The sequence below is a fragment of the Strongylocentrotus purpuratus genome, unplaced genomic scaffold (genome assembly GCF_000002235.5).
Source record: "Strongylocentrotus purpuratus isolate Spur 01 unplaced genomic scaffold, Spur_5.0 spur5_scaffold_7, whole genome shotgun sequence".
NCBI lineage: Eukaryota > Metazoa > Echinodermata > Echinoidea > Camarodonta > Strongylocentrotidae > Strongylocentrotus > Strongylocentrotus purpuratus.
This window is the reverse complement of record NW_022145613.1, coordinates 8,780,765-8,807,798: the sequence shown is the minus strand read 5'-3', so window position 1 is coordinate 8,807,798 and position 27,034 is coordinate 8,780,765. Positions and strand designations below refer to the sequence as shown.

The following is a 27,034-nucleotide window of genomic DNA, read 5'->3' as shown; positions in this document are numbered from 1 at the left end:
CGCATATTTTGTAAATCATTGTGTTTTCTAACCAATAAAACTTATCAAGATAAAAAAAATATATATATAAATGAACCCTTTTAACTGTACTTTCCACATGATATCAAAACGGAAGTTACATCATACCGCTGCCAAATGTTACGAGCAAAATTTAAAAAAAAGCAAAATAGATTTGAATAATAGCTTGGACAATGTTTTATTATATTCTGTCATTAGTTTAATTCATTTGAAAACAAACACAAATCTGTTATTTCTGAGGTAATTTATTATTGATTAGGCCTATATTCATCTTCTTAAGGAGGTGTGCAAAATGACGCACACGGCGTTCTCGCTTTGCACACGGTCTTTACGATGACAGAGGGAGGAGGAGGAGGAGTCATGTTCTCCTCCTAACCAATCGTAAGTCGTCGGTCATGTTGTCCACACGATACTCTCACTGAGTAGCATTTTTTCTTTTAGCGATCAACAGGTATGGGATGTTGACTGGGTGGATTATTTCATCTTTACACGTCTCAATCTTCACGGCAGATAACAAAAATAGTGACACTCTTCATACTGCATGCAAACACTCGATTAACTGAAACACTGGAAAATCTATTTATCGGCTAACTAATTTTCTTTCTTAAAGTTTACCTGAGAGGCGTTGGAAATTTGAAAAGGTTTCTCGATAGGTGAACTAAACACTGGAAACTCCACTTATCGGCTCACTGATTTTTCTATCCTTAAGCGGAACCTGAGAAGCTTTGGAAATTTGAAAAGGTTTCTCTAAAAGTGAACTGATCCTGTGCTTTTAGGAACAAAAATGACAGAAAACAAGGCAGATAGGTGAGTTTATTACGCCTGATTATATTTAACCATAGCTTTATTAAAATAATGTGTAGAAAACTGCTCTTATTGTGATTTTTAAATCGTCATGAGTATTTATGATGTATTGACAATGGAAGGAATGCCAATAAAAATGATATCTACTTTGCATAATATAATTACTTCTCAATATGACCAGATACATCTATGAACTTACTGAATATTTTCCAAGAAATATTTAAAAAATGGGTTCTAAATAACCCTATTTTGGGCCTAGCTTGTACAGTTTTGATTACCCAGGACTAATTTCGGGTAATGTCCCTAATGTTACGGTTTACGAGTCGCAGGTTCTTAATTGGTATATACATGATTCTTTTACGTGAAAATTCTTGCTCTTTAAAAACAAAATAAAATTTACTTTAAACACAAAAATCCGCAAAAATTCCCGATAAATTACCCCCTTTTCGCAAAATGTTACTATTATTATGTCGACGTGCATGTGCCCGGCAGAAGGGCGCAAACGCCTGTGTGCCCGAAAAACCCAGTTTCGAGAAAAACGCGATTGAAGATTATTCTCCTTTTTGCAGCATATTCCTGAACGGTAATCATAGTACAAACATCTTTCAACTTTTACCCAACGATAAAAATACCTCTTCAAGAATCACCAACTTCAATATTATTAAAAATTACTATAAACTTTTAAAGATATAAGAACTTTTTCCGTTCGCGCTCTTCTGCTTGGAACAACTTTACGCTAAAGCGTAGTTTTTCTTCCGGCAAAGGGCGCGAACACCGTTTTACACCCCAATCCCATGTCACCAGAAAAGCGTGAATATAATAAGCTTGTTTATATACTCCGCCTAATTCAGTATTCTCATAGAGCTATGATCTTTCAACCTGTGCAAGTTTCAGCATCCTCTTCCAACATACACACCCTATGAATGCAATCACTTCTATGTTTGCTTTAGAAACGGGGTGTGTCTATTCGAAACAAGGCGATGCGCTAGTTCCCTTTAGTAAAGCATTAATCCTCATTACCAGGTCCCTCGGAGAGGACCTAAAGCCGTCGGCCGTTGGTTGCTTACTTACAAGCATTTTATGCTTTCTTAGCAGTCAGGTAAAATAACCACCACCACCACCACTACCTACAGTAATCATAATGTTACATGTCTGCTAAAAACTTGTTGCACCATCGTATTTGTTCCTTTAAGGTGTTGATTAGCACCTATTTAAATGATTCACACGGTGCTTCATAAAACCTTTAAAAGAGTAGTGGTTTTATTTTAGGATGGGAACATTTTATACAGCCTTAAAAGTTTAATTTAGGCCTTTTTTAAAGTCATGCATATTGATGATCACTTAATTTGGAATGGAAAATCGTGCTCAGAATAGTGGGATCAACTCTCAGTAGAGTCATTCAGTAATAATAATAACTCCACAGAATAGTGAATATTCCCGCCTGTACTTTAAGACACCACTTTTAAAGTAAGATTGTCCTCAATTTTAAGAGATCCGTATTATACCATCACCTCACCGAAATGAATTTGGAAGATACTTCCGGATGGCGCTTCTGTAGTGGTACCATTGTTTTCTCCTGTAATAGACGGTCGTATATAATGCGGCCTTATGAGTAAAAAACTAATTAGCTAATAGCATTAGATGGGGGGGGGGGGGGGTACAAAATACATTGATCTATGCGTGTGTTTGTTTTAATTCATATTGTAAGCCAGTATACCGGCAATACTGTGAATGATTTAAAGGGGTTCTTTCGCCTGCGCGGGCTGTAGGAAATACATTATAATTATGAGACCATATTATCATACTATCGTTGCATTATACATTATCATTGTGATTTGTTCATTAATATACGGGAAAAGGGGGAAAGAAAAAAGAGGGAGGAACTAAAGATAACTATACACAGTAGTAATATTGTTTCGGAACAGTCAATTCAATTTTGTATCAGATTATCCAACGATTATAGCCGCCGCTACCCATAATAGAGGGATTTCTAAAGTGTATGCTCCTACCGATTTAAAAGTTGTGTGATTTAATAATATGTTTACGATGAGTAGGATGATAGACCAACATTAAGGTTTTGACTCAAAATCTGATGCTTTTGCTTTTATCTGTTTCCATTACTGTTCTGTATGAAAATAATATTATTTTGTGGAATAAAAATTGATGGTGACGGGGATGTTCGTTTGTATAACGATACTGGAAATGGGTATAATGACAATAATGACAATAATAACAGCGTTGGGGTCTAATAAATCTGAAAACTCGCATGATAAGTCAAAATGAATCGTGTTAATCTCCTATTTTGAAAATTTTGTCATTACCAGTCCGTTTCAAATGTTGATTTAACATTTGAGTTTTTAGAGTGCAGTATAGCGCTTATCACTGCCAGAGCATAAAACTGTTTTTATGAACATTAAAACGGTTAAAAATAACATACGTAGGAAGATGAGAATCAAAGTGATAGAAGAAGATTTTATTATAGTATAGAATTGCCCTCTGACGACTCGCGACGGCATGTTTCAATATGAAACATAACGCCCTGTTGAAAGAAATCATGAATAAATAAATAAATAAATATCAACCGGATCTTCCACAAGATTTAAGACAACGTTCGGAGAATGTGAATGTTTGTATTTGTCTTCTATCAAAATATTCTAAGATATCAAAAGATCTCTAAAGGGCCTATCTCACTGAGCAGCGAATGCTTGCGAACGTTGCGAATTGGGATTCGCCAACTTTTCTGACGAATGTTGGCGAAAATTAGCGACATTAAGTGACGTTTAGCGACAATTAGCAACATTTGAGCGAATGTCTCCGAAAGTGTTTGCGAAAGGCAGTTGGCGACTATTAGCGACTGTAAACAAATGTTAGCGACAACTCTTGCGAAGATTAGCAACTATTTGCCAATCCTTTGCCACTATTTGTGAACGTTTGAGACCTTTTGCTAACTACTGGCACTCAATGGGTCGATTTTATAAAGGAACCATATGGTAACGTGGTCGCTAGCTTTGGCGAAACACAGAGAACTGACGAAAACAAAGAGCAAAACCGTTTAACAACCGTTTGCAAAGGCTTACGACTGTTTTGCGAACGCTAACGACTGTTTTGCAAACGCCTGCAACTGTTTGCGGAAAAATAAATTCGCAAAGAAATTTTGAACATGTTCAAAATTTCTTTGCGACATGAAAAACTGTTTACAACAAAGAAAACTGTTTGCGATCTTTCTTGCAACCTTTTACAACATTTTACAAACTCTGGCGAAACCCCAAATTCGCTACGTTCGCAAGCATTCGCCGCTCAGTGAGATAGGCCCTTGAAAGCTCAAATGACAAGCTTCAAAATCGGAATTACTCATAAACCAGAGAAGTATTTAATTACTAATAAATGTAATACTCTTAGAAGTAGTGGTAATAGCATCAGTAAAAGTAGTAGTAATAGTAAAAATATAGTACATTGCAACCTGTCTATAAAGACCACCCAAGGGAGACAAGAAAAGTGGTCGTTATAGGCAGGTGGTCTTTGTAGACAGGTGCCTATAGTACATGTTTCAATGAGAAATCATTTTCGTGGGAAACAAAAAGTGTGGTCTTTGTAGACAGGTGGTCACTAAAGCAGGTTTGTCTGTAGTGGTATTAGTATAGTGTCAGTTGCCGCAATTGCAGTAGTAGCTGAAGTAGTACTATAGGAATCCAAATATTTCCATTTCAGACGTGTGGAGAATCTGCTCTTAATCGACGACTATCAACAGAAAGTTCAGGAAATCTTGTAAGCCTACATGCCTATGATAATGTGTCAGGTTTAAATTCATAAGATTAAAAACAGATTAAAATAGATCTACGGCAGTATTAGGATGCTGTAGAGTCGAGGACAATACGATTATTTTTTTAATGCTAATATTCGCATTTGATTAATTGTGAACGTACAGTAAATGACTTATTGACTCCATTTTAATTCATCATTCATTAATATTTCTGAATCGCATGAACACGATAAAGGGTTAATTGTTTCCCAACGACGGTTTGATGCTGGCAATTTTTTATCTAAATTTTTTTATCTTGTCACAAAATTTACCCAGTTATGTAGTCTACTATAAACGGGCAAAGTGGCAGTCCACGTGTGCCAATGCTGTTAGAAAGAATTGCACAGCGCCACTGATTAATCTACCTGCATAAAATGAAATCTTGTGTAGAGAACATTCTCAATCAAAGTATTCAACTTCATCTATACCCTAATAAAGGTCAATGGACTATTCTAAATACACAGGTGCTGTACTTGTCGCTTAGCTTAGAGCATTCGATACTTATGACCCTCAGATAATTATAACGAAACAATGCATGATACCGGTAATACTTACACCACCACCACCACACACCACCACCACCACCACCACCACCATGACTACTACTAATACTACTAGTAGTACTATTACTGCTTCTATTGCGATATTTATTTATTTATTTCGAACCTTTTGTCAGGGAAGCCCATTCACCAATAAGTGGTCTTCCATGGGGCCCTGAATAAACATGAACATATTTACATAAAAAGCATAACGTTTATACAGAACAGTTAAAATAAAAATCCATATACATTTAGGACATAATGACATCATAATGATACGATAATGCTAATTATACATGTATAACATTATAAAGATATTATGATATAACAATGACAACCGAAAAGCACATATCTCTGTAAAATCTCTTGTAAGTTATACTTGCATGCCTTATTTTATGTTTATACGACTACAGAACGTATTGATAATATGTCTCACAGATGAGTGCGCATGCGCCGTATCATATTCCTGCATTATTTATCAATAAACCAATTAAGCGACAGTATGGATGGTCGCTTATAAAAAAGAAAAACAGTAAAAAACAGACGGAAGTCAAGATTTGTTAAAACAAGGACCACGTGTGCATATCCTTCAGTGTACTGTATATTACTTTTTGAAGTATTTGTGTCTGTTTGCAAGTCGTCTTAACTTTTGTGAATTTCTCCCCCTCAACCATTCCATTACAAAATGCTGCCTAATTATTTTGCATGCTGATATAATTGTAAAAAATTCAAGCATCACTTTCTTTCGTATTTTTGAATATTTTCTTCACTCGGATTTTCTCAAGTTCTTCGTAAACCCACGGGAATCTGTACAACTCTGCTTTCCGGCGGAGTCTAATTAACCTCATATTTTATCTTCCATTTTGTCTTATAAACCTTAGTTATCTCATGTACATATTACTCCGTATTTTCGCGTCTAGGAAATATGACATCGTAGATGACGATTTCTCGAGAATTTTTCTCACCCCATTAGGCGAGTAGGATGATTTCGTGGAATGTTTCCCATATATGTCATTCATGAATATGGAATCTCTTGACATAACTATGACTAATGCTCGTGATACGAGATAGAAACATTATTGAATCGCCATGAAAAGACAATAAAGAGAATAAATTCCTTTTTGTAATGATATATGTGGGGAAATGCATATCTCGTATGACACACGTTGCACGGAACCGCCATATAGCGGTTAAATAACACCACAAAGCGATTTGTAAAAGAAACGTTGTGGAATCGATCAGAAAAGGTTGATCATCTGATCTAGCATATAAGTATTGGTGTCTATTTCAAGGTTCTGGAATCATCAAAATGATAAGAAATTTGGCCCAGTCTTGGTAAAGTTACAAGCACTGTAGACAGAAATATGTATATGGGACTACACGAACATGTATAATAAAAAGCCGTCTCGATTTTTATGATGTTACATGCCATATTTAGAATATTAGGGCATTATGAAGAGCCATGCTTTTTAGGGAACATTTTTAGTCATATGTTTTTCCACACTTGCATAATAATAATAATAATAATCCGCTTCTATATAGCGCTTATATGCATCTACGGTGTCTCTAAGCGCTTTACAGATATACTACTATCCCGGTCATTGGATTCAATACTTGCCTAATGCATAATAATAACAATGATAACGCTCACAAAATAATTTCACCTCTTCCCAGAACTCAATCTTCTCTTTAAGTCTACTATACAGCATCTAAATATCATACATCTTCCACGCATGTCTACATATTTATATCAACAAGCCTTGACAGGAAAGACAATAGACGTCAGTCGAAGTGCTGCCTTTTTTGTATACGTTATACGAGTTGGATGCTGCCAGTCTACTCTCATGCTATATGGCACGGAATACGGGTGCAATTAAGAGATGAGATATTAATTATTCATGGCGGTATTAAAACAAACTTGCGAGGCGAAACAAAAAATGGATTCTCGTCGTATGACGTGTTTGTCTCCATACTTAATAATACTATCAATAGATGGGCAAGTGAATCGCATGATGACAATATTGCTCGACAGTGACAAAGTTGATTAAGGGGAGGTGGGGGGGGGGGGGTATTGTGTATTTCATACGAGTTGCTCACATTTTGCAACTTATATATATATATATATATATCTGAACGCTATAGCCCTTCTCTACTTAATTTTTAATTGGCGTATACATCCAAATAAATATTCCTTTATCAGTGTTTAAGCTCCCCCCCCCCAAAAAAAAAAAACGGAATTTGAGTGGGCACGATCGATGGACTTTCAAGAAATCAAGATAAAGGCAATTTCTTAATCCCATATTTTTTTACATTTCAAGTCAAACTGTTCAAAATACTGGTAATATTAGCCTCAAAATATAACAGACATGCAACAAATTAACATTAAACTCATAATATATTCAACCTCATTAGCTAACTAAATTAGCAGTGGCTAAAGAGTTTATACACATTGTGCCTCTGGCATTTTTACCGCTGAAAATGTTACCACTGGCAATCATACTCTGCCATGTTATTCCCCTGCAATTTTTACTCTGCCATTTTTTACCTCTGCACTTTTAACCTCAGATATTTTTACACTGAACCGTTTAAAAGGGGAGGGGCACATTTTTCTTCTGTGTACTTATGGTATGTCACCGGAGTATGCCACAGAGGGCCATGGTTGTAAAATACCCCCACCCCCCCCCCCCCCCAAAAAAAAAGGCCCACTGAGCTCTCTTGTTTGCAAGATCTCTATGTAAAATGAAGGAATCTTCTTTTGAACTAGAATATCATTAAGTGTGGTAATAGTTATAGTATAAGAGCAGTTGAACTATTGAGTCTGATAATGAACCAAACCGAACCATATGTACTATACATGCACATCGAATCTCACACTTTAAACAGTAGAGGCTTGAGAACCGGTGTCTAATTCAGGAATCCTCATTAATACGTGACGATCAAGTTTCAAATTGTGGTTCCAATTTGGCAGTTAGCCCTGGATCTTGTTTCGTTATTAATAAATGTGTCATAGTTCGATTCATAATGCGACTTCACTCAACATACTAGTTATACAGTGTGGAGGTATCCACCATGGCTGATTATTTACCTGTGGATGCCGCACAAGGGTAATGTATTTGAAGAAAAAAAACAATTGTTTTGAGTATTAAATTTAAATATACATTGATGCCAGTTCTAATGTGATTTATAGATATCATTTACCGTGTGTGTCTTAAAGTCATTTTCCTGTTGATAGCTCAACTTATATATACAGGACTTGAAATGACATAACTTATCTGTATCTTTGTGCATAATACTCTAAAATGTTAGTATGCATGTGACGTTATGCTTATCTAGAAAGGAGTCGAGATTTTGTTAACGAAGATTTAATCACGATCACTAAAACTTTCGAGAAATCAATACCTTGACATTTCAATCGCATTGTAAATCATATTTTGAATTGTGAGGAGTTAAGCATTATACCTACGCAATATCAACATGATTTCTATAGGCAATACAATACAATTTGCCCTTGAGTTGATTTAGTAATAGCCTTTTTGATAGTGGTCGTGAGAAACGACCCAAGGGCAAGTTACCTGACCGTTAAACCTCGAAGATGGAGGGGGAGGGGAGGGGTAACTGGTAAGAACGTGAGGACTTCCTTAGGATCCACTTACTTCTTACTGGAAACATATATTAAACGGGGGGGGGGGGGGGTGTCAAATAAATCTCGTTTTCCTACTATGTAAACTTGTTCTTAAAGTCTGTTTTGCGTTGATTATTTTGGTTTATGAAAGCTAGTAATCAGTGTCTCATGTTCCGATTGATTAAATCACATAATCATAAATTTCTTTTTGCATTATGTGTCATTAGAAACACACACTAATTTTAAATTCTTTGGTGAAAAAATCTGAACCAACCGTCAAGAAGAGAGAGGGTACACATCTGATACAACTTATGAAATACATATACATGATTTAGGTATCATATGAAAGAGCAGAAACTCAACTTTCTAGAAATATGAATTTTTCTTTGAAATTCAGATACCGCCCGCCAAATTACTTTTTGGTTTCCTTTCTTCAAATTGCTTTTAATCACTCATGCGTGAAATATGCATCACGTGAGTAGCATCAACTGAAAGAGGAGACTCTAAGCTTTCCAAATATGTATCATTTATTAATAATGGCTGTGATTAAGTTATGATAAAACATCGATACTTCTCGGTTCGTTTTTTTCTGGGACACACTGTATAAATCAGGCGCGGATCCAGGATTTCTTAGGGGAGGGGCCCAACTTTTTTTTTTTTGCTCCCGAAAATTTGAAAATCGCGCCGGCTGAAAAGTCGCTCAGTGGGGGGGGGGGGGGGGGGGGGGGGGGGGGGGTACAGAGCACATTTTTTTTTTTTGATCCTCAAAAACATTTCAATTTGCACCCCCCCCCCCCCCCTTGAGCGCCAGGGGGGGGGGGCCCAACCCCCCAAAAAGGTAAAAATCACGTGATTATACATGATTTTTTTCTCAAGGGGGGGGGGCGGGCGCGAATTTGCGATTCCCAAACCATTCAGCTATGGGAGACTTTATGAGCAACGTGATGGGTCGAGAGAAGAAATAAATATTACATCATTTACTGCACGCTCGGGCTCGCTCACAGCTGACACAGACACACAAACACTCACAATGTAAGTCTGCAAGCACAGACTCTAATTTGACACTTTACGAAAGATATCATGTCTGAGGGAAGTCTATCTACATGAAATGGCCTACTGTAGTCTCACGATTCAGACTCTGTATATGTGCCTGCAAACTACTCAGATGCCTTAGAATTCTGCTACTGAAGGTGTGTATCAGTAACGAGCAGAGATGGTATTCATACTCAATGGGAGAGTATCCTGCAATGAAAGGAATTATACTCAGATCATTAATACAATTACATTTGCCAGTTTGTTAATGCACTTTTAAGAAGAATTAGCCACCAAAAATGTGATATCCTGTAGTCTCTCCTGTATGAACAATACTCATGGCTAGATCTACATGTATAGTCGAGATGAAATAATTTAATTTTGGAAACTTTCTCTAGTTTTACCATTTTAATCTGTTTGAGGATTTCTGACTGGAAATTTGTAATGCCTAATCCTTTCATCGAACTTGATTATTAGAACAACTGCTGGGGCTCTCTGCAACCCCCTTTCCCCCAGACTCAAGCTCTCATTTATACATAGACATCTAGACTAGCAAAGTTAGACTCCCCCCCCCCCTCCCCCAATAAATAATGTTCCATTTTGTATTGTTATCATAGGTCTATAGATCTAGGGTATAGATCTAAAAAATAAAAAAATAAAAAAATCATCCAATCGATATCTATATTATTTTCATTAGAACATACTTGTATCTAACTTAAAAGATCTATCATCTAAATCTACATGTAACTTGTGTTATTTTCTATGTTCAAACAATGCATGGCTAGGCTCAACAAAACACTCAGGACTGCACATACGCAATGTTGTTAGGTACAATGCACTTCACACGCGAGCTAGCTACAGGCACATACAGGCCCCTGTTATCCATTATCCAGACACATTCCACACCGCCATGATGAGATGGCTCGCGTCGATGTGGGCGTGTCTTTATAACTTTTTTAACCAATCACGTTGCTCAAAATGTTTCCCATAGCTGAATGGTTGGGAATCGCAAATTCGGCGGCCGGGCCCCCGGGCCCCCCCACCCCCCCCCCCGGATCCGCCACTGGTATAAATAGCCTTTGTTTCCCCTTTTCAAAGAATAATTCCACCTGTGTATCATGGAGTTCCCTGCTTGTACATGAATGAATAATGATTAAATAACTTTCATGAGCACGTATCCGGTATTTCGTCCTTTATCTGCTCATGCTCAGGCTGCAACCGTGAACTGGCTTATTCTCCAATGCATCTTTCTTTGTACCATTATGTTTGTACATGCACTGCTCATGACTTACACGGGGAAGCGGAAAAAGTGGTATGCTTATTACATAATATAATAGATCACTATACAGGCGGCTGTTTCTTATAATGTCCTTTTTACATGTTGGCAGGGATATACTCATGATGAATTGGAAAAGGGGCGGCAACGGACCACGCCCTCCTATGGCGCTGTGAAGGATGACGAAGGGGACAAGGACAACCCCATCAACGCCAAAAGAGGGGCCCTACTGAATGGAGCTAAGGCGAGACTCATCTTCGCACTCTGTCTTTGTATGCTTATCGTGATAGCTGAAATTGTAGGTAAGGAACGATGTGCTTCTTATGTACTACATGTCGTAGAGGTACTGTAATAGGGACTTTTAGATTTGCACGTCGACAACGTGGATTGCTACGATTGACGTCCTTTTAATGCACTGCCTTGAATGGACGTCACACGTATCAGTCCACGTAAATCTAAAAGTCCATAATAAGGGAGGGAGAGATCACTGGCATTCTCGCATATAGTTAATAGGCCATGTTCGTAAAGTAACCAAATGTATTGCATAAGTCTTTGTGAAGTGCCTCAATACAAAGTATTTCATTCACCTGATAAGACTTAATAGTATTTCAATAGTCAGAATGCAAAATGCATACTAAGTGTTGCTAGGTAGGTCAAGCCATTTATGTTTGTCCTACCTGGCAACATTTAATGTATGCAGTTCGGATTCCGTCTATTGAAATACTATTATTCCTATCAGGTGAATGAAATAATTTGTATTGAGGCACTTCACAGAGACTCTAGACATTAGATTTGGTTATTACGAAAATGGTCTATTGGGGGAGGGGCACACTAGAGGACTATGCCTCCCACCCTTAACCTGCCGGAGGGTGGTACTGGTGGGGGGGGGGGGGAATTCTCGCCGGTATTCTCGTATAGTTAGTGGAGCCAACCTAAATAGTCTATTTTGGCAGTCGCTCTATCCCCATTTTAGAGTAATTTAATTCTTCACCTATCCGTTACACACGAGACATCGTTTTTGCCAATATACGGTTACTATTCACAATCCAGGTGGTTATCTTGAAGCTGGGCCGTACAGTTTCTTTAGAGGAATTAATATGGTAGCAGTACAAGTTCCGTCAAAGGAATCGTATCTTTCGTCAGATCATGGACCTATTACGGATGGACATTTAACGTGATTCTTTCTTTGATCCAATAATAGTCACCGCTTCTGATTATGTGCATCTTAATGAGAACATTCAGCTGTTTTAACAATAACGACTGCGTAAGCATTTTCGGGCATTGGCAAAGGAGCAGTTTCCCTCTCTTGGGTTTTGTTTGGATGGTGTGCTCTGTAAGAGTATATCTTCAATAAAAACATCCCCAATGGGAAGCAGCAAAGTTGAAAAGCAGACGATTTTGGTGATATGAAATTTATTATTACTGATTTGCACACTTTTGCACGCACCAATGACCTTATAAAACAATTAGAAGGCCATGATCTGTGCGTTGTAATTCTGGAATATTATGAGGAAATCGGGGGAAAACGGGATTTCAAATCACAAACAATCCAACAAAACCTATCTGGTAATATAAAATGTTTTCAAAAATAGAATACAGTACACGGAACAACAATTTCAAATTAAACCAGAACTGCACATCGATTTCCCATGATTTAAGCGATTTATTATCTTCTGCGCATGTAGATTAACATGTTTAAAATCACTATCTTGATTCTGTCCCGGCTTATTGGCGGTGACCATCATGAGATCAAAGTGAAGAAACATGTACGGAATGTTATTGAGACGACATTGACGGAGACAATCACAATGAATTCGTTCAGAAACGATGAATGTCCATTCGTAATAGGCCAGATCGGCGAACCGCCATATTGTTGTTGTTGTTGTTTATTGTTGCTCTTGTTCGAGTTTTAACGGCGCGTATTATTCAATTATGAATATTTACGCCATTCCATTGAATAATTCTTTTCATTTCATTATAAAATCATTTCTTCCATCTTCAGGTAGTATTTTATCTGGAAGTTTAGCCATCGTGGCTGACGCAGGTCATCTTCTAACTGATGTTGTCACCTACATCATCAGTCTTACCTCAATCTGGCTTGCAAAGAAACCGCCCTTCCAAGAAGTTCACTTACGGTTTACTACGTGCCGGTAAGTAAGATATACAGACTTATTTGTTGAAGAAACTGTGTTTTAGGGAGATCCTATAGTATTTGTATTTATTTGAAAGGGGGAAGGTGCCCGTGACACCCCTCCTTTGGTGTTAGCCTTTGCGTTCTCTTATATCAATCATTTCTTTCTAAATCAAGTTTTTTTTGGCATGCATCTACTTTTACCCATCAAAAATCCCCCCCCCCCCCCCCCACAAAACAAATCAAATGATGTCTATTCAATATGAGAAATTGTATATATCATTTGAGGTTTTTTTAAAATATAAACTGCCTATTAGTGGGATGTCCATTCGAACTTTTCAATTGTGTTGTCACGTGCAAATATAATTATAAGGATAAATGTTTGTGATGCAGTGTCTCATCACCTATAATTTGGCTAAATAGAGCCAAAACGAACATCACGAATAACACTATACTGTCAGAACCACGGGGTGTTAGTTCATGTAGTTTTGTTGTCAGTGAAAATCGATAACCGAGGTTTTTTTTTTACATCCCATCCACTCAATAATTTCCTTATAGTTTTAATCCGAGGTTTACGTTTTACATTGAAATTGTTTTTCTTGATTGTATCAAACATGCTTTTACCCCTCGTCCGAAGTTTAGGGCTACATTAAATTTTGACCTAAATTCTTGTTGATTTCTAGAGGTCGTTGGGGCCCTGTTTTCTATCATCTTATCCATCTGTCTCGCGGTCGTTCTCACCTATTTTGCCGCTTTGAGGATCGCCAACCGTGACTTCGATATCAATGGCCAGGTTATGGTCATCATCGGAGTTATCAACTTCGTCGGAAATATCATGTGAGTACCTCATTGGGATGTATCGTTAAAAAAAAGGATGAGCCCTGGGGGGTGTTTCACAAAGATCCTAAGTCGAAAATTAACTCTAAGTTGGACTTAAAAATTATGGAGAGCCATTTGTAGCCTTAAAACAAAATATATTCAAAAGCAAAAAATGAGGTATTTTAGACTTTTCATAAATTCCACATCAAGAACATGAAATCCTCTTGATAATAGAAAATATGAATGATTTGAAATTTTGAATCAACATTTTATGCCTTTAAAATAACTTTTACAAAATATGTTCAAAGATGCTAACGGCTTTCCATAGTCCAACTTAAAAATTAGTTCAACTTAGGTTCTTTGTGAAAACACCCCCCTGGTAGACATGGTAAAAGTATTGAATAATTTATGAGCTTCCTCTTAGTTTCTTTCTTTCTTTTGTTTCATTTTAATCTTAAAGATTATCATAGAAAAGGATTGTTTTTTAATGCCCTGCAGCGAGATTTATTTGTACTTTCATATCATATTTTACTGCATATTATTAACCAAATGTATTGTCACATAGAAATAGTTGCTGATTCAATGCTTACTCACTGTTAATATGCTGTTAACTTTGTCAGCTTCCGTTGCCTTGCAATTGTTTAGAAGGATGAACACTTATGAATGCATGACGCGATCTCTGAGGGGCGGTATCATATAGACTTTTAAAAAAATGGAATTTGGGGAATTTGTAGTGATTCGTCATAGATAATTGCATAGTTACTGTTGATACAACATCCCTCAATGACTCTATAGATTTATGTCATTGGTTTTTTTGCATTAAGCATATACATAACAACAAGGCAGTTGATAAAGTGCATTGCATGCAATTAAACTGCACGCCAATCTAAAAAAAAAAAAACCCATCAACCGTAACACTTTGTTAATTATTCATACGGCGCATGCTCAGTGGCACGAAGCGCGACGAAGGCAGGCTGTAACCATAGAAACAAACCCATCCCACGCAGACGACAGAACTGAGTAAAGTTGTTACACGTAAAGCTTAATTCACTTAACACACTGTTAATTGATGAGCTTAATTTGCTTAGTCAGAGGTATGAATTTGACTGTAAGCCCACTCACTCAGCGATACCATTGTGTCGTATGACCTGTGGTGTCGTAGGATTAAGCAAGAGGATTGCAAGAATATATTGCCACTCCTCTCTCTCTTTTCCAAAATGAATCTTGCGCTTCTTCAAATCGTTATTACTATTGATTATGTCCTCTTTACTAAAATAGAATTTATGCTTTGTGTAATTGATATAGATAAATAGGATACTAATGAAAATAGCCTTCGACCTGGAGTTTGATTCATCATATCCTGTTTTAGATCACATTTTTTCATACTATTTTGACACAGTTTTTAAACTGTTTTCACACTGTGTTTACATCGTGTTCAAACTGTGTTTACACTGTTCTCATCCTGTTTTCACATTGTTTTCACATTGTTTTCATACAAGGCTATTTTCACACTGTTTCGTACTGTTTTCGTACTGTGTTGATACTGTGTTTGCACTGTGTTCATACTGTTTTCATTCTGTTCTCATCCTGTTTTCACATTGTTTTTACATTGTTTCATACAAGGCTATTTTCACACTGTTTTCGTACTGTTTCGTTCTGTGTTCATACTGTGTTGCACTGTGTTCATACTGTTTTCATTCTGTGTTCATACTGTTTTCACATTGTTTCATACAAGGCTGTTTTCAAAACCGTTTTCACAATATTTTCATAATGTTTTCATACTGTTTTCAGATTGTTTTCACCATTTTTTCACACTCTATTGACACTCAATTTTGTATTTATCATTATTGTTATTAAGCTGGCACAGTGCCATATGCTATGACCACATTTGGTAGAATCAATCATAATTTTTTCCTCGAAATATGAGTGTCACATTATGATTCATTGATTGATTGATTTTTATTCGCCAAGCTTCCAACATACAACAATATACAAGAATAACAGATCAAAATTAAGTCAACTAGAACAGGATAAACCACGAAAGCTCGAGAGTTATTTCCAGTGGGGTCCCCGACAAACATGTACAAAATGAATAAGTTTAAATAGTAATAAGACAAGAAAATAAAACTTAATAAAGATAATAATAATAACATCATTAAATCGATGATAGAAATGATAATAAGTACAAGAAGAAAAAGAGGAGGAGGAGGAGGAGGAAGAAGAGCAAAATAATGATGAGTTTGTAGAATTTCTATAACGTACAAAAACATAAGTAGATACAAAGTGAAAAAGTATGAACCGGCAGAAGAATAAAAATTTCAATCATATAACATGTCATTCGCTTCTCTTCTCTGACTCTCAAGTATTATTGTATTCCTTTAATTTCCTCTTAAAATGAGCATAGTTTTCTATTTTCTTTATACCATTAGGAAGGGAATTCCAATGTTTTATGGTATTGTAATAAAAACGAATTTCCAATACTACCTACTCTTTCTAATACATGTAAGTTAAAGTTGAAGCGGCTATTTCTTGTATTATAATCATGTAAGTTAGTAACAAGATCGAAGTTGGATCGAATATAATGATTATACCTAGTATGGTATATTTCATGCACGTGATGCAATACGAGTTGTTTTGATCTTTGGTTGACTTCAAGAAAACCAGCTTTAGAAATTCGTTGTAGCCAACATGAGTTCTTGGACCAGAACAGTTGATGAATATCGCCATTTTGTTCTGTATACAGAATGAACTCAGAATATCGTCGAGGTGTAGACAAAAACAAAAACACGGTGACCACAACATGTTCATTCTGCTTTCACCACTTAATGCTACTACCTGTGACAATAACACTCTACTTCTAAACACAGTCTTACATAAAATTACACTCCTTCAACTGGCTCACAAACTGATGTAAATTGGGCCCACACCTGTAAGTACTTTGGAACTCAAGATAAATTATTTAGCTGCCTTCCTAAAACAGGTTTAAAAATATCTCACATTAGTATAAATTCACTTGTACCTAAGTTATCTGAACTTAAAATTGTACTTCAAAGTAATCCTTTCCATGTTGTTGCTGTCTCTGAAACCAAATGCGATGCTATCGTATCTCATTCTGAAATAGACATTGTAAAATACAATATTTTCCGCAAAGACCGCAACCGACATGGAGGGGGTGTGGCACTATACGTAAAAGATGACGTAAGTTGCCGTTATGAAAATAATATGCGACGATATTGAAGCTCTGTGGGTAAAATTATCGCCCAAACATTCAAAAACACTTCTTATATGTGTCATCTACAGACCTCCCAATTCGTCGTCAAATTACAGATGTAGAAATTATATTACTTGGAGACTTAAACTGTGATATGTGTCCAAACAACATCGATTCTCTATCACGATCTCTCGAAGAGATAATGTCTGGTTTTCTTTTTGATCAACATATACACATTACTCATTTCGTTATTCTCTATGTTCAAATCCTCTATTTATAACCTGGTTTGCGATTTTGGTTTCATTTGTTCAAGTCGTATTTTGTAATTTTCTATATTTATTTATATTTTTGATTTGTTGAAATGTATATACTTGTTTGTATTATGAAGGGCCCCAACGAAAACCAGTATCTATTTGCTGACTGGGTTACCTTCTTTTTAAAGATAAATATATATATATATATATATATATATATATATATATATATATATATATATATATATTTAAATACTGTGTACTGGTTTTACAAAGTTTTCACACTGTTTACACTGCTTCCATAGCGTATTTATTCACATTCTTCACACCACGTTTCCTTTTCATATAATTTTTACGTTGTTTGCTATATCTTATAGAATAAAAAATATATATACTCACGACAATGTGACTGAAGAATGAATACCTTTTTCGATGGGGTCGAAATAGAAAAAAAAAACTAAAATCGAAGTGTTCAAAAAGGTTCTGGCGCAGTCTGGTCTGTGACTCCAGTATTCCCATTTTATCTCAGACAAATTATCCAGCTCCAGTTCGGGTTCTGCTGCTGTGCAAATCTATGTGGCGAGGAGGAGGAAGGTCTTCTTGCCAGCGGGCACGGGCACAGCCATGGGGGCGGGCACGGGCACAGCCATGGCTCCCTTTTCGGCGGTGGGAGCAAGGATGATGAGATAAACAATCACATGAATGTACGAGCCGCATGTCTGCACATATTTGGCGACTCTCTTTCGGGTTTGGGCTTCTTGTGGCCGCCTTGATCATCTATTTTAAGGTAAGTGTCGCGTCTCGCCCCCGGCCCTTTACTCCGTGAACGGAGGGATACCATGCGTGTTCCCAAAGTTCGGTAAAGGGGTACTTTTCACGCACCAAAGTCCGGCTCGTTGTACACAAAAATCCGGCCCGTATTGAATTTACACACCGGACTTAGGGGGGTGTTTTCAAAAGGAGGGAACATGCATATGCGTACCCTAAATAACAATGAATGGGGGGAGGGGGCGGGGGCTCGCCTCTTTCCTGAAATCTTTTTCCACAAGCTTTGGGATTATAGTGCGATGCGCTTTAATGAAGACAGAGGTGACATTTAACCTCAATTTGGATTTAATTTTTACCTATTTACACCAGATTTCATCAGTAACGGTAGACAGTAGACACACGTATTTGGCAAGTGTATTCTTTCACATTATTTACACGGCCAAATCGTCACACATTTACCGATCGGGCAATTCTACATGGGAAACGCTATTCAATTTGAAAATGACTTTTCCTCGCTGTCCAACAAAATGTCTAAAGAACAGATAACTTTCGATCACTTTCACGGCCTTTGTTGTTGAAATTGCTAAGAGTTCACACATAAAAATGCCAAATTCAGTGTTTAATTCCGGAAGCGACTTCATTTGATACCAAAATCCTATATATTCTTCTTAACTTTTCATGCGATAGGAAGTAAATCTGCGCTCAGAAACATAACAATAATCCATGGCACGCACAGTCAATTTAGAACGAAAGAGGGCCTCATGGAAGACCACCAAATTGGTGATATGTGCCACCCTGTATAAATATCAGAAATAAATAAATAAATAAATAAATAAAAGAAACAAGAAGATAATCATTCAGTATATCGCCATGTAAGATCGCCCATTTCCATCTCTTACAAGCAGGTACATGTATATAAGGAAGGGGAACACGACTACTTTCGCACTCTCATTTTGGTATTATTTTCTCTTTCACCTACTTTTAGCCTGAGCTTAAAATTCTGGATCCGATTCTAACCATTATCTTCGGGTCATCGTACTAGGCACTCTCTTCGGTTTGTTCAAGGAAAGCATCCATATACTCATGGCAGGTAGGTTGACACATTTTGACTATAATCAGCAAACCGTCAAATAAAATTGCCCTATATTTTTGTATTTAATGGAGATTCAGCAAATAACTTATTTATTTGATAACTCATAACAATTTTGTACAGTCTGCAAAAAATAAACCCAAACCCGAATGCTGTTCACATTGGAGGAAAGACACGATACCCCTTTTGATATCGTATGTCAGGAGTCATTGGCTTCAAAGGTGGTAATTTTTTGACAATTCAAGAAATTATACTTTTATACAGAAATATATGGGTATGGATAGGGTGTTATCAGTGTGTCATCTGCTTATCACACGACAACACGATGTCTGTTTAATAGTAAATGTTTAGGATGGAGCCAGCAGGGGCAAATTTATGGAAAGAAGCTGCACATAACAACAGAGTCTACGCAACACCATGCCGTGGGTGTGTGCGTATTTGGTTTTTACAGACGTGTATCAATCAGATATGATTATATACGTATGGGGACCGACGTCACCATCCGAAAGACGTGACTCAGGGTGCGTTCAATCGAATTTTCGAAGCTAGAATCACAAACATGAATCACAAATCAAAACGCCGTTACAAAAAACAAGGTCACTGCGGTTAGCGTTCAAGCGATTTTTCATCAACGCTGATTCTAGCTCATTTCGAGCCCAGCCACTGCGGATCACACTCGCAGTTTGACCCAGGAAGTATAGGTCAACTTCGGCGCGCGCTTTTTGGAATTGTTTACGGCCGACTGTCGACTGCTGTTTTGAGCATAGATTTCAATAATAAAACAAAGAATGAGAAGGTGATGGAAGGAAGAAACAAAAAAAACATAAGGAAAGACAGAAAGAGAAAGTGATAGAATGATTGAAACAAAGAATAACATAAGAGAAAGTGATAGAATTATAAAAACAAAGATAACATAAGAGAAGGTGATAGAAGGAAGGAACAAAGAATAACATAAGGAAAGACAGAAAGAGAAAGTGATAGAATGCTTAAAACAAAGAATTACATTTAAAAAGCTGATAGAAGGAAAAGAACAAAGATTAACATAAGGAAAGACAGAAAGAGAAAGTGATAGAATGCTTAAAACAAAGAATTACATTAAAAAAGCTGATAGAAGGAAAAAAACAAAGATTAACTTAAGAATAGAAGGAAGAAACAAAGAATAACAAAAGAGAAAGTGATAGAATTATAAAAACAAAGAATAACATAAGAGAAGGTGATAGAAGGAAGAAACAAAGAATAGCATAAGGAAAGACAGAAAGAGAAAGTGATAGAATGATTAAAACAAAGAATAACATAAGAAACTGTGATAGAAGGAAAAGAACAAAGATTAACATGAGAATAAAAAAGGAAGAAACAAAGAATAACATAAGGAAAGACAGAAAGAGAAAGTGATAGAATTATAAAAATAAAGAATAACATAAGAGAAGGTGATAGAAGGAAAAAACAAAGAATAACATAAGAATAGAAGGGAAGAAACAAAGAATAACATAAGGAAAGACAGAAAGAGAAAGTGATAGAATGCTTAATACAAAGAATTACATTAAAAAAGCTGATAGAAGGAAAAAAAAACAAAGATTAACATAAGAATAGAAGGAAGAAGAAACAAAGAATGACAAAAGAGAAAGTGATAGAATTATAAAAACAAAGAATAACATAAGAGAAGGTGATAGAAGGAAGGAACAAAGAATAACATAAGGAAAGACAGAAAGAGAAAGTGATAGAATTATAAAAAACAAAGAATAACATAGGAGAAGGTGATAGAAGGAAGAAACAAAGAATAACATAAGGAAAGACAGAAAGAGAAAAAGAGGAAAACAAGGTATAATCTAACAGAACAGGCCATGATAAAGAGCATGGTATAGTAAACGCAAATTGCATGAAAAACAGGCGCGCGGTTTTTGCCCAAACCGGAACAGGCTCCGTCATACAATCATGATTGAGAACTCCGTCCGTTCAATCGAATTTTAGCGACCGTGATTCTGCAGAATCATGATACAAAACGCCTCTTTTTCAGCGTTTCATGTTTGTGTTTTCAAACACGTTTATTTTTACGACCGACGAAAAAATCGCTTGAACGCATTGCGTTTTAAACTAAACGTCTTTAGAAACCGTGATTCTAGGGTGAAAAAGTGTCGATTAAACGCACCCTCAGTTTCGAACCTGTGTCCTCGGTTGAATCAGTTTGCAACTTCCATCGTTAGCTGGATTACAGGCGCACGCCACAATGCCTAGTATAGGCCTATAGGCCGAATTGAAAGGCTTCTCTTTTAAACCATTTCACTTTCTATTTACCAGGTAAACCGACGGGTGTAGATTATGATGAAGCCAAGAGAAGGCTGGTCGAAATAGACGGAGTTGAGGGCGTGCATTCACTCAGGATATGGTCTCTAACTTCAGATGTTCCCCTTGTATGCGTCCATCTTATTTTAGGTGAGAATATAAACGTAATTTGAAAGGTGGTAGTAAGCCGTTTGTGGGGACGAGACACGTTTCTTCTTCTTCTTTTTTTGTTGTTGCTTTTCTCACTTTCATTGGAAGATGTAATAACAACCATTCTTGAGCTAGTGTAACTCAATAATTCAAACAAATACATATTGTGACGTTTCATTCTTACCTTCACACGTTCATAGTCAACGAGATAGATTATACTAATAAATAAATACTAATAAATAAATTGAAAATATTCATTCGATCAGAATCGTGTTTCGTCTTTCTCTCCATTTTCCCCTGATTAACTTCCCTTCTTCTTTCTTTTCTCTATTCTTTCTTGAATTTTCTCGCCCCCCCCCCCCCGATGAATCTTTAAACGTTGCTCTTGCAGTATTCATCTGTGTATTTCAACTCCATACCACGTAAACGGCACTTCATTGGTTAACAAGTTTTCCAACTTATTTTGCCTCTTTATTCTACATCCAGCTCGGTTTTATGACGGTCGGCCAGTTGATGCGCCCAAGATACTCCGAGACGCTCGTCATATCCTGGAGACTCACTTCGGCGTCGTACATTCCACCATTCAGATAGAGACTGTGGAAGATGGAGTAGAATTCCTATGTGCAAGAACTACCGGACCCGCGTAGAGACCAATCTATTCATTCGTCCAAACTATTAGGGCTCCGTTTCATGAAAACCATAGCTAGTTGATATAGTGATAGTTGTGACAGCGGAAGTCGCTTCTGATCTGTTTGGAGCTCCATGATTTCAAACTATGACCGCGCTCACCTACGCGTATATTCGCGTGTCACAACTATCTTTTTTTCTTTCCAATACGCTACGATTTAACATTCGTATTAACGTACGCTACCCAAATATTGCTGCATGTGGTTGGCTTTGAGCTACTTTTATCATGTTGCAGTGTTTCTTTGTCATGAGTGTTATGAAACGGGGCCCAGCGTCCCAATGACCAGTTTCCGGGTGGTGCAATAATGCAAGCTAGGGGTCCACTTTCTTGACATAAAAGACGATGATTCGTTTGACTGATCGTCAGGCTCGTACACAGGGGGGGGGGGGGGGGGGTGTTTAGGGGGCTAAACCCCCCTTTGGTATTTTTATGTGTGTAAACCCCCCCCCCCCCCCCCCCCCCCCCCCCCCCCATCACCCCCCTAAAACCCCCCCCCCCTCCCTTTGGATTTTTTTTTTGGTCAAATGTTCAAATTTCGAGACCCCAAAAAAGAAGAAAAAAGTGTCCTCTTACCCCCCCCCCCCCTCCCGCTTATTCAGCGGCTGGCTGAGTCGTTGCAAAATTTTCGGCCCGATTTATAAATGTTAACCCCCCCCCCTTGAAAAAAATCCTGCGTACGCGCCTGCTGATCGTTGTCTCTCTTCAAACAAACAAAAAACAGACAGACAGACAGACAGATAGGCCCGAATTCACAAAGCAAGGTTTGAGCTCAAACCTCCTTTTGTTCCGCCAAACCTCCTTTTGTTATTTACAAACCGTTCCGCCAAACCTCCTTTTGTTATTTACAAAGGTGTAAATAACAAAAGGAGGTTTGGCGGAACAAAAGGAGGTTTGAGCTCAAACCTTGCTTTGTGAATTCGGGCCTTAAAGAAACAAACAATACAAACAAATTTGTTCTTTTTCAGAAAGATGCAGTGTTCAAACGTAAAACGGTCTTGTAAAAATCTTCAACTTTAAACAAATATTATTGTAATACTCTTTTTGGTGGATACGATATGCTAAGGGGTGTCATAATGGTCTTTTCTCACAGGTGTATGCCCCTAGTACAGTATTGTACATGTACGTGTAACTGGATTGAATATATCAATTTAGTTGGTTGTGTGTGTTTCTTTAATCAAAATAATGGCAATCCAAGCTGTTTTGTCTCATGCGTAACCGAACACATTTTAAACAAATAGAATATGCGATGATTGTTTTAAGTTTTGCAAGCCCTATAGAGCTTGGATGAGACCAAAATGTATACTTTTAGACCCCGTCCTTGAGGTCCTCTATGGGAATCTAAAAGACCATTATCATGATAGCCCTGGACTTGCCCTTTAGTGATTTATCATTAAGCCATCTCTCTTATATTCATGATGTTGCAACACGATGTACCACGAGCTACCACGAGCTACCACGATGTACCACGAGCTATGAAGCTGATACATGGAAAGGTTGCCACCCCTGAACGAAAATCTATCGAGCTGGATAAGGTGAACTAATCGCTGTCTAGACTCACTACAACACAATATCAATGAGAGCGCGGTCATTTCACAGCAGACTAGGTCGTTCGAGTTCGTGCTATATCCTACTACATCGTGTTGTAACATCGGGCTAATGGTCGAGTGGCATTATTATACTAGATAAACTTGGTCTGGCTCGTGTAATTTCTGCTCCGTGAGGCATTTTTTAAAGCAGTTTGGACATTTTAATGGTAGACTACACTTCCCGATAGGTTTGGACACAAAATAAGCTGGACAAGCAACAAAAATAACTACCCAACATGTCAAAACTATTACATAAAGGGAGGTACGATTTTTTTCTTCTTCCCTTCCCTGTTTCGTTATACAATGATGTATAAACTATTGTTTGACTAGAGATCTTCAATTCAGCATAATTTAAGAAATTGTGATTATTTGTGAGGATAATTGTGGACATAATTTGTTGCACATAACGTGGTATTTGTTGCACAAAACGTGGTATTTCACAGGGGTTTAACCTTTCTTTAATTATTTTGTTTGATTCCTGATGATATAAAATTGCCCTGTGTTTTACTCATCCAACCGATAGTACCTGTAAAAGTAAAATATTTCAGAGCAATATTGTTACAGGTAATATGTTTCATCTTTTAAGAGTGTATAGTATACAAAAGTGCCAATAATTGTTTTAATTGTAAATAGAAGAAAAATATTATTTTCATATAACTTCTTTACAAAGTCTTTTTAAGGGATTTGAATATTTAAATGTTATAAATATTCCTTAGTCTGGATGTGTTCTTGAATGTACATCATGATTTAATGTACATCATTATTTAATGATATTATTGATTCTTACGATTAATTAAAGTTGTACATTATGAACAAAGAGTCGATTTTTATCAAACCTGAAACATTGAAGGGCAAACCAACCAATTGAATGGTGTGAAAACAGTACATCGTGAAAACAAGTTTGTTGAAAAATTCAAAAGAAATGGGACAAAAATTAAAGAAAAAAAAATCAACCAATCCTGAAGGCCGTGCAATAACAATTACCCCAGCGATTTCCATGTTTCTATTTACACCTGGGTGGAGTGTGGCAAAAGTGGATTAATGTCTTGCCAAATGACGTTAGTGCCGGGCTTTAGATTCGAACCCTCAACCCTTGGAATAAGAGTCTAGTGAATGAACCCTTGTAACTACGAAACCTTCATTTGTATATGTTAATCCAAAAAGATGTTGAAATCATGACTTTTTTTTTTCAAATTCATTTTTCTGGTTTGCTATCAATTTTGCTATCAATGTTGGTATTCATTTTTATTTCGGCTTCAGACTGTAATCTCTCAAAGTTTGATGTATAGCGTAGCTTTTAAAGCAACCTCTTCCTCTCTCACCCCCTCTTTCAATTTCTATATCCCATGTTTTTATCACTCTTATCGCCTCCTTTTGTACATGGTCTCTTCTCCCCACCCTTTCTTATTTTTCTTCCCGAAACCTAGTTCCTTGAAGAAAATCATCTTTTACCCGAAAATGACTGTCATTCATCATGTTGAAATTTATAGCGTCGTAATGTGTTAGCCTTTACTTTTTGTCTGATTGTTCTTTTTTCTGTGTCTTAATTTATTTAGTTTACTTAGCGTCTGTGTTCACAGAATAAACTCATGTGAAAGTGTGTCACGCAATGACAGATAATGTACAATGTAATTCAAGAAGAAGAAAAAAAAGTAATAAAAAGAAAACTTTAGAGCGTATTATTGTTATGTATAATTTTGGTTTTGTTTTGTTTGTGTTTTTGTTTGTATGCGAAGAGCTAGGAGGGGCGAGGGAAAGAGAGATGTTATAAGAGCTGGGAGGGTAGTTGTCCTAGAGGATGGTTGTCGTAAGGGGTAGTTGTCTGGGGGTATTTGTCGGAGGGTAGTTGTGCTAGGGAGTAGTTGTCGGGGGGGGGGGGGTAGTCGTCCTAGAGGGTGGTTGCCCTAGGGGGTAGTTGTCCTAGGGTGTAGGTGTCCTAGGGGATAGTTGACTGGGTGGTTATCCGGGGGTGGATGTCCAGGGGTAGGTGTCCGGATACGATATAACGTACATTTTTTTTCTCCATTTTTTGGACCCTCCAACAGGCCATTTATTGAAAATCAATCTCAAGATAACATATTTGAACACATGTTCCAATGAATTTCATATAATATTTCATAATAAGATATACATAACGAATATCAACCATAATACTGTATATACAGAACATACATGTAGATTAGGGAAAGAAAAACAAAAATTAAATAACAATGCAACATCACGACTGAAAATGATGTGGGAAATTCAATATACTCCTATTAAAGGATCAAAATCCTCTCAAAATGTATCCATTTTTTATCGAATTTGTCAGTTTTGTTAGCAAATATACTAACTTGCCTCTCATTTGTGTAACTATTCTTGATATATTGTTTTATTGTCCGAAAGGACGGTACAGACTTTTGTATTCGAGAAAAATATATTTGTTGTTTAGTCCAAATTATTATACAGTTTAAAGCATCATTTCTTTTTTCAATGAAACCTAACAAAACATGTATTAAGGACAGTTTTATTCTACAGCGTGTTACAATAGTTAACCAGTCAGTCAAACAACTCCAAATCAATTTGGTCACGTTACAGGAGTAAAAAAAAGTGTACCATATCTTCTTCTTCTCTTCCACAAAGGGAACATTTATTATCTGAAATTATGTTAATTTTCACAAGATCTTTATTCAAATATAGTATCTTATTCAAAGTCTGTACTGAAAGTACCGAACTGTTGTATGCGTTGTACAGCGAAACATAACCCTGAAATAATATTGCATATATTTATCATCAAATAATACACCATCTGCATGCCATCTATTACATAATTTATTCAAATGTTCATCCTTTTCTTTTAACATAATTTGATAAATATGTCTACATCCTTTTTCATCTTTCAACAAGCATGAAATATATGCAGGGCACAATGGTCCATTTACCTTCATATTACAACTTTCCAATTGGGACTTGTATTTGCATTTAATT

The 27,034-nt window shown here is 36.8% G+C and overlaps 1 protein-coding gene across 1 annotated transcript; it reads left to right on the top strand.

Moving 5' to 3' along the window:
- The first annotated feature begins 264 nt into the window (after window positions 1-264).
- Window positions 265-22,748, top strand: LOC582642 (zinc transporter 2). The gene is given in 11 exon segments (XM_782586.5): window positions 265-825; window positions 11,203-11,392; window positions 13,093-13,202; window positions 13,204-13,240; window positions 13,905-14,058; window positions 18,035-18,258; window positions 18,261-18,292; window positions 19,259-19,298; window positions 19,301-19,363; window positions 21,659-21,793; window positions 22,280-22,748. Coding segments are annotated over 10 exon segments (984 nt in total). The 5' UTR covers window positions 265-825; window positions 11,203-11,364; the 3' UTR covers window positions 22,441-22,748.
- Window positions 22,749-27,034: the final 4,286 nt, after the last annotated feature.